We start from the raw sequence: 9,515 nt of genomic DNA, 5'->3' as shown, positions 1-9,515 counted from the left end.
AAGTGCCCCGATAGACGAACTTGGGGCGATCGACATCAGCGGGTCTCCTCAGATTTCGGACACCATGCTTCGCGAGGCCAGTATGTTGAGTCCACAGGGGGTGACTGATATCCATGGCTTCTTGGATGGTGTCGAAGCCACTGCTTTGGAAGATGTCACCGGGCTCGGTGACAAGTAAAGAGCCGTCGCCGGGTGCTACCGGGTCTTCATCGAGCCCAAAACTGGCGGGTCAATTCCCGGCCCCAAGTGTTAACCCTGAACAAAGACAGTAATAACTTTTTCTATCCTGGAGGACGCCCGAGTTTTCTCTGCCCCCGTAAGGGTCGCTACTTACCTTCAGTGCTTGGTGACCGAAGAAGATCAGGCAGTGATGGACGAGGTGGAAGCCCCCTGGCTTTTCAATGAAGCTCAACAAGCATTAAACCGGGTAAGTTTGCGTGTTTTTTCTTTTCATATATTCTAACTATTAAAGTTGTAAGTAACATCTTCCCTTATGCTTGCAGGCTTCGGTGCTGCACAACGAGGCTTTCCTCCGATATCGGGAGGAATTAACTGGTCACGAGGCCGAGGTCTGGGACCTCACTGAGAAAAGTGACACCTACAAGCTTCTTAGTGAGAAGCTTCAGGACGATTTAGTAACGGCTCGGGACGAACATGCCGAGCAGGTATACCGAATGCTTCACGGTAGTGAGGACGAACTGGAGATAATGACTAACGATCCGATTCTGCAGGTTCAGCAGAGGCTTGAACAAATCGGGGAGCTTCAGAAACAAGTAGATACAATTCGAGCTGAGGCTGAGGAGTTCAAGAAAAATATGGACATCTTAGCCTCAAAAAAGGAAGCTGCGCAAACACAACTGGAGTCGACCGAGATCCAACTCCGAGCTGCAAGAGAGAAGGCCTCGGTGCAGGTCAAGAAAATCGACGAGCTTCAGTCCCAATTAGCAAACTTGGCCAATGAGCTCGAGGCGGCCAAATCTGAGGTGGCCGTGGCCAACACCAAGGCCCATGCTAATGTGACCCAATACTAGGTTGACTTCGAGGCCATCCAGGCGCAGGATAAAAGCATGGTGGATCATGCAAAGTGGAAGCTCGAAAGGAATCCCTTGAGGGACTCCATGCTCAGGGCTTTGATTACTGGTTGAACTCGAGAACGCCAAAGTAGAGGAAGCCAGGGCTCAAAAGCTGGCCTTTCCCGAGGAAGACTCAGATAGTTTAAGTGAGTCTGAAGGCGGGGAAGATCCTGAGGGTGGAGATGTTGCCTCCGATGAAGACCAGGCCACTTAGTCTTTTGTATTTTTTGCTTTCCCTATGCATATTTTTGAGGCCATTTCGGCCATTGTAATTTTTCCGAATTAAGTTATTTTGGCCTTTGTAAAGACTATTGTGTAAATATATACAAGGCTTTTTTCCTTTTTGGATTTTGAATTTTTCCTTTGCTTTATTACTTGAATTCACAAAGGTCGGGATGCCTTAGCATAAAATAGCTTGGGTTGTATAAGTTCGAACAACCTTGCCTTTACATTATTTTTATTTTTGAGTCATCTTGGAGGTTCGGGGTTACCGGGAACCTTCTCCAAATTAAGTAACTCAGACCATAGTTTGCCGAGGGTAGCCTTTAAAACCTTTTATGAAAATTTCGAAGGCCTATTTTTCGTTACGGTTCTCGGACGTCTCTAAGCCGTGTTAATGCGGCCGTAGCCTTTTAATTCGGTAGTAGCCCAGTGAGCATGATTCCCCGAGTTATCCAGGCTTGCCTAAGATAATAGTTCCTGAGCGGGTATGGCCGTGGCCTTTAATATTCGGGGGTTGCCTAAGAGGTCTTATGCCCCCGATGCTCAATAATTCGATCTGTTCAAGTTTGTTTTTCGGACGACGGTCTCCGACTGTGGGAGTGATCATCCAAACTCTGGTTATAATCGTCCCTTGAGCTCGTTTCCTTAAGAGATCGAAAATACCAAATTTTAAAGTGGAAACTTTTCTAAGACATAAGATGATTGCAAGGAAAGTACTTCTCTTTATTCTTGTGAAGAAATAGTTATACATGCGTACATGTTTTATGCCAGGGCTTGAGTAACTTATGTTGGCATGGTTCGTTTTGACCGTTTGGCCCTTACAACAAATCTTACCTATCGAGACCCTTCTATTAATTTCCTCGCAAAAGGTTGACATCCAAGGGTAATGCCGGCCAATATTTGAGGTTGATTGTAGAGGAACCTCGGATACTGTAGTGCAGTATTTGACACCGATTCATGATCGTCCTTCGATTCTAAGTTAGCACGATCCATTGTTGCCTCGTTAAAAACCTTGCCGAAAAACCCAATTGGGACAAAAAAGGTTCAAGGGAAAAAGAGTGCAACGTGTGCTTTTAGACCTAAAGGCTTCGTGCTGCTCCTTGTCGATCACCTGCAAGTGTTAGTGAAAAATAGAAAGAATTGAAATGGGCTTGTACCTTAGCAGTAATATCATTTAAGATGAGTTGCGTTCCAGTTGTTCGGTAGTTGTTCTCCGTTTATCATTTCGAGCTTCTAGGATCCTTTCCCTATGATCTCGAGAATCTGGTATGGCCCTTCCCTGTTCGGACCCAATTTCCCTTCGTTTGGGTTTCAAATGTTTAATGTGACCTTCCTTAGTACTAAGTCCCCGACACTGAAGTATTGAAGGTTGGCCCTTCGATTGTAGTACCTTTTGATGCGTTGCTATTGGGCGGCCAATCGAACAAGGGCAGTTTCACGCCTTTCATCCAATAGCTTCAGACTTGTATTCATGGCCTCGTCATTCGATTCCTTTGTTGCATATCAAAATCTGATGCTCGGCTCCCCGACTTCGATCGGTATTAGAGCATCAGCACCATAAACCAATGAGAACGGGGTAGCCCCGATACTGGACTTCGAAGTTGAGCGATATGCCCAAAGAACTTCGGGCAGGATCTCTTTCCATTTTCCCTTAGTGTTAGTTAACCTTTTCTTAAGGTTTTGGATTATGATTTTGTTGGTCGATTCGGCTTGTCTGTTCCCACTAGGGTGATAAGGTGTTGACAAGATCCTTTTGATCTTATGGTCTTCGAGAAACTTGGTCACTTTACTGCCGGTAAACTGTTTCTCGTTGTCATATGCAATTTCGGATGGTATCCCGAACTGACATATGTTGTGGTCCCAAATAAAGTTATGACTTCCTTCTCCCTGACCTTCTCGTATGCCTGTGCTTCAACCCACTTGGGAACAATCATGTTATGGCAGTAACTACAAGGAGTGGACGAGGCGGTGATGTGAATGCCTCTAAACAAAAGCAAATTTTGAGTGATGAAGTTGAGTTGCAAGAAGATGAAGTTCCTTTGGTGGTTGAGAATGTGATTGATGAAAATGTGAATGAAGATGTGAGGATTGATATTCAAGATGCCGAGGTGGAAACACAGGATGACGTGAACCCGTCTTGGGAACACGTAATAGACATGCCGGAGCCAGTTGTGCCAAAAGCCAAGGCACCCTTGCCTAGGCCACCTCCACCTTATCCTCAGAGGCTAGCAAAGCAGAAAAATGAGAATCAGTTCAAATAGTTCATTGACATGATGAAGAGCTTATCTATTAATGTGCCTTTAGTGGAGGCTTTGGACCAAATGCCTGGCTATGCTAAATTCATGAAAGATTTGGTGACAAAGAAAAGATCCATGGACGGTGAAACTATCAAGATGACCCACCAAGTTAGTGCTATAGTACATTCAATGGCCCCGAAGTTGGAGGATCCCGGTGCTTTCACCATTCCTTGCACTATTGGGAGTGCAGACTTTGCCAAAGCTCTATGTGATTTGGGGGCGAGTATCAACTTGATGCCCTACTTATTTTTCAAGACTTTGGGTATTGGGCAACCGAGGCCGACTTCCATGAGGTTGCAAATGGCAGATAGATCGATGAAGAGGCCTTTGGGTATAATAGATGATGTTCTCTTCCGGGTGGACAAATTTATCTTGCCAGCTGATTTTGTGATCATGGATTGTGAGGTAGATTATGAAGTTCCGATCATATTGGGGAGACCTTTCCTTTCTACGGGGAAGGCCTTAGTTGATGTGGAAGCAGGGGAACTCACCTTCCGGGTGGGTGATGAAAAACTAGTCTTTCATATGTGCATGTTAATGAAGCAGCCTAATTGTACCAAAGTGTGCTCATTTGTGGATCTTGTCACGGCTGTGATAATTGATGATACTAGTGCAGTGATCAATGTGGAGGACCCTCTGGAGGCCGTATTGTTGAATCTTGATGTCAATGATGATGAGGGCCGAGTGGAGTGCGTGAATGCTTTACATGGAATGGGCTCTTATTCTTATGAGCCTAGGAAACTCTCTTTGGATCTTGAAAATAGAAAGACTCCTCCAACAAAGCCTTCAGTTGAGGAGCCTCCGGTGTTGGAGTTGAAGCCATTACCTCCACACCTCAGGTATGAGTTCTTAGGCCCTAGTTAAACTTTGCCAGTTATTCTTTCCTCTTGTCTTACTAACATGCAGGTAGATGCCATATTACCGGTGCTCAAAAAGCGGAATAAGGCAACTGGATGGACTTTAGCTGATATTCGGGGAATAAGCCCCGCATTCTGTATGCACAAGATTATTCTTGAAGATGATGCAAAACCCTCCTTGGAACATCAAAGGAGGTTGAACGAGGCAATGCAGGAAGTTGTGAAAAAGGAGGTGATCAAATGGTTAGATGCCGGGGTTGTGTACCCTATTTCTGACAGCTCGTGGACTTCGCCGGTGCAGTGTGCCGAAGAAGGATGGTAGAACCGTGGTGACCAATGCTAAAAATGAACTAATTCCAACCCGGACAGTGACCGGATGGAGGGTGTGCATGGACTACCGCAAGCTGAACAAGGTGACCCGCAAGGATCACTTCCCATTGCCTTTCCTTGACCAAATGCTTGATCGTCTTGCTGGACGTGCCTTCTACTATTTCTTGGATGGATATTCTGGGTACAACCAAATCTTGATTGCTCCGGAAGATCAGGAAAAGACCACATTTACTTGTCCATATGGCACCTTTGCCTTTTCTCGGATGCCTTTTGGGTTGTGTAATGCACTGACGACATTCCAACGGTGTATGATGGCCATTTTCACCAATATGGTGGAAGATATTTTGGAGGTGTTCATGGACGACCTTAGTGTTGTGGGTGATTCATTTGATGAATGTTTGAAAAATCTGGATAAAGTGTTGGCTCATTGTGAAGACACCAATCTTGTGCTCAATTGGGGAAAATGTCACTTCATGGTTGAGGAGGGCATAGTGCTCGGTCATAAAATTTCAAAGCATGGCATAGAGGCAGATAAGGCTAAAATAGAGGTGATTTCAAGGCTTCCTCCCCCCCACTTCTGTCAAGGGGGTTAGAAGTTTTCTTGGGCATGCGGGGTTCTACCGGATATTTATCAAGGACTTTTCGAAGGTAGTGAATCCTTTGTGCCAGCTACTAGAAAAGGATGCCAAATTCGTGTTCGATGAGGGATGTATGCAAGCATTTTAACTTCTCAAGCATAAGTTGACCACCACCCCTATCATTACCGCACCCAATTGGAGCTTGCCTTTCGAGCTCATGTGTGACGCGAGTGATGTTGCGGTTAGGGCAGTTTTGGGTCAAAAAGTGAACAAAATGTTTCATCTGGTGTACTACGCGAGCAAGACAATGAATGAGGCCCAAAGGAACTACATGCTAACTGAGAAAGAGTTGTTGGCTATTGTGTTCGCAATGGAAAAATTTCGGCCGTATCTCATGGGAGCCAAGGTCATAGTGTACACCGATCATGCAGCTCTTAGGTATTTGATGACGAATAAAGACTCCAAAGCTAGGCTGATGCGATGGGTCTTGTTGCTTCAAGAATTTGATTTGGAAATTGTGGACCGGAAAGGTAGTGAAAACCAAGTGGCGGACCACTTGTCCCGCTTGGAGGAGGAAGGGCGGCCGTGTGATGGCCTAGAGATCAATGATACATTTCCCGATGAGCAACTACTTTCTGTGTCAACGAATGATATGCCATGGTTTGCAGAAGTTGCTAATTACCTTGTGACTGGTATAATCCCGTGTGAGCTCTCTTCTAACAAAAGGAAGAAGCTCAAACGGGATAGTTTGGATTTCTATTGGGATGAGCCGTACTTATTCAAGATTTGCACCGACGGAGTGATCCGAAGGTGTGTCCCTGAGGAGGAGCAGTTGTATCTTAGAGGCTCGTCATTCCTCTCCCTATGGTGGCCATCATGGCGGGGCGAGGACAACTTCGAAAGTTCTTAGTTGTGGATTTTACTGGCCAACTTCGTATAAAGATGCAAGTGATCTTGTGAAGAGGTGTGACAAATGTCAAAGAGCGGGTGATATTTCGAAGAAAGATGAGATGCCTCTCAACATTATTCTAGAAGTGGATATTTTTGATGTGTGGGGTATTGATTTCATGGGCTTATTTGTAAGCTCATGTGGGAACACCTACATTCTAGTGGCGGTTGACCATGTTTCAAAATGGGTCGAGGCCGTGGCCTTGCCCAACAATGAAGCTCGGAGTGTGGTTGCGTTTCTCAAAAAGAGCATTTTTACAAGGTTTGGTACTCCTCATGCAATCATAAGTGATGGGGGGTCGCACTTTTGCAATAGAGCTTTTGACACCTTGCTTGCAAAGTATGGTGTCAATCACAAAGTTTCTACTCCTTATCATCCACAGGCGAGTGGCCAAGTTGAAGTCTCAAACAGGGAAATCAAGAGTATACTGTCTAAAACGGTCAATGCAAATCGGACCGATTGGTCTAAGAAGTTGGATGATGCTCTATGGGCGTATAGGACTGCTTACAAGACTCCAATTGGTAAAACCATACATGGTTCCCACAACCACATATACCACTATTGGAACCAATAACACCTCCAACTCCATCACCATCCCAGTCACCACCCCACCATCCCAATCCACCCGACAAGACATGAACTTTTCAGGCTAAAACTCGAAGCGGCAGTCGTCTACAACATGGAAAACACGTCCAGTTCATGCATGGCTCGATGGAATCAAGGTATTTGTCCAGAAGGAGGAATACGAAAGAAAAATATTCATAAGGTGTCCTCCAAACCTAATGACAGTATCCTTTCGACTAAGGCCCACAACAAACCTAGATGTGGGAGAGTATGCAATGCTTCTACTTCCCACATTCCGTCTTCGTCCAGGAGAGAGCAACAACAATCGGAGGAACACAAGGAGTAGTCAAATGCTTGAGCTAGTCAATAACCATATGAATTTCATTATTTGGAATTGCAGAGGAGCTCAATCAACTGATTTTAGAAGAAACTTTCGTTCACTACTTGATCACAACCGGCCATCTTTGGTTGTTCTTTTGGAAACGCACTGTCAAAGCCACCAAATTTTGAAGGAAGACTTCAACTTCACTGGTATGATAGAGGTAGCTGCCATAGGACAGTCTGGAGGAATCATCATATTATGGCTCTCAAATGTTCTTAATGTTGAACCAGTGGCAACAACTGCACAAGAAATCCACTGTCACATTCAGGTGCACCCTTTTCCTTTTACATTCTTATTTACTGCCATATATGCTATTACTGATTTGGCAAATAGAAAGTCTTTATGGGAAAATATAATGTGTGTGTATGATAATTACAAAGGCCCATGGATCCTAGGGGGAGACTTTAATGAAATAACACATGCTGCTGATAAATTTGGAGGACTTCAAATTAATAATTCACGTTCAAACAAATTAATCGACTGTATAAATTATTGCCATTTAACTGATTTAGGGTATAAATGAAGTCGTTATTCATGGACTAATAGGAGGCATAATAATTTCAATATACTTGAACGTATTGATCGTATTGTAGCCAATTATGATTGGCTAAATAAATACCCAGAGGCACTTGTGACACACCTCCCACGTACCCATTCAGATCATTGTCCCATTAAACTAGAACTACAATACTGTCCACTACCTCGCAAAATTTTTTTTAGATTTGAAACTATATGGACTACACACCCTTCCTTCCCTTCTATTATTAGATGTCACGACCCCAATCCCGATCGTGATGGCGCCCAACACTAATGCTAGGCAAGCCCGACCAATTTAAATACTCTCAACCCNCATGCTAAGGTATGATACATGAGCGCTGAGAACCATGAAGCGAGTGGCACCTCGTGGATTGGGCCTATTCGATCAGGTTGGGATCGAACCCGTGCCGATCACACGGTGACTGAGACAGAATTAAGTCAGAATAGTTGGAACTCCCAAAGTATAAAGTGAAGTATTTTTTTTAAGAAAGAAAAAAGAAAAGAATTTCTTTTAGAATATTCATAAACTGCTATTGTGCAATTATTTAGAATTATTATTATAAGCTTTATGTTTTACATGCATTTAGAACCTTTGTTCATAATGTATATGTTATTAAAGTTTCGCCCCCTGTTGTTGAGACTCACTGAGTACAATGGATGGTACTGACGTTCTCTTTTGGGAACCTACGTTGGTCTGCGGTACAACGTAGGAATCGAATTTGCAGGCGAGCAGGCTACGAGTTAGGACTTCCTTCTCTTCCAGTGCTATTGGTGAGCTCCGCTTTTGTTCGTGGAGTATTCCTTAGAGTCATCTTTATTTAGTTATTTCTTTGTTACTTAGAGAACTGGCCAGGAAATCTCATGTCCTGAGCAGTGCGTCAGTTTATCAGTAGAGACTTCATAGACATAGTTGTTGGGTTAAGATTCATATGTTTTTGGTAATAACTTAGCAGTATTTCATTGGTTACTATGAATAAAGTTTTGGAGATTGATTTATTTAAATGTTTAAATTAATCAAAAGTATTTTGTTAGAGTATTGCCTTGTTGCATGTAAAGTTTGGAGTTATAATAGATTTGATAAGCAGAGATGGTTCGCTCGGTCATGTTTAGTGATCGAGTGCCGGTCTCGGCTTGTTCAGAAAATGGGTCATGACATAATGGGCACAGGGTCAAGCACTACTTGGGAAAAATTGATGACAGCCATGTGGTGGCACTTCTACATCTAAAGTGATTTGATGGTAACCTGCGTCGTGCCGCGACGTTAAATCAGGCGCTTCTTGGGAGGCAACCCATGTGTCTTTCTTTTCATTTTTCTTTGATTTTCTTTGTAGTATAGGATTTTTTTTTGGACTGACTGGTTGTGAGATGCTGTAGGATTGTGTTGATGCAGTGCAGGACCAAGTGGAAAAATTGATCACTCTCTGAAGTTTGCAATGCGGACTGCACTACATTTTGTGCAGCCGCAAAGGACTCAGTGCGGGGGCACAAAATCAGTGTGGACCGCACTGATGGTTGATGTTGAAAATTAGCTCTCTGAAGTTTGCCACCGCGGCCGCATTGCATTTTCTGCGGTCCGCGGAGCATTTTTTGCGGTCCGCAGTGGTTGTCTTCTCAAACTTTCTTGTTACTGAGTAATGCGGACCGCAATGCCATTTTGTGCGGTCCGTGGTGGGTAAGTGAGCTGCGGCCCAGGACCTTTTTCTATAAATAGGACCCGAGGCCCTCC

General features: G+C 44.1%; 1 protein-coding gene across 1 annotated transcript; it reads left to right on the top strand.

Moving 5' to 3' along the window:
* The first annotated feature begins 370 nt into the window (after positions 1-370).
* On the top strand, positions 371-1,287 carry LOC109206910. The gene is made up of 3 exons (XM_019369780.1): positions 371-427; positions 504-1,016; positions 1,153-1,287. Exons 1-3 carry the CDS (start codon positions 371-373, stop codon positions 1,285-1,287), a joined length of 705 nt encoding a protein of 234 aa, XP_019225325.1.
* The last annotated feature ends 8,228 nt before the right edge of the window (positions 1,288-9,515 follow it).

Source organism: Nicotiana attenuata, unplaced genomic scaffold (genome assembly GCF_001879085.1).
Source record: "Nicotiana attenuata strain UT unplaced genomic scaffold, NIATTr2, whole genome shotgun sequence".
Classification (NCBI taxonomy): Eukaryota; Viridiplantae; Streptophyta; class Magnoliopsida; order Solanales; family Solanaceae; genus Nicotiana; species Nicotiana attenuata.
This window is presented reverse-complemented; position numbering and strand designations above follow the sequence as displayed.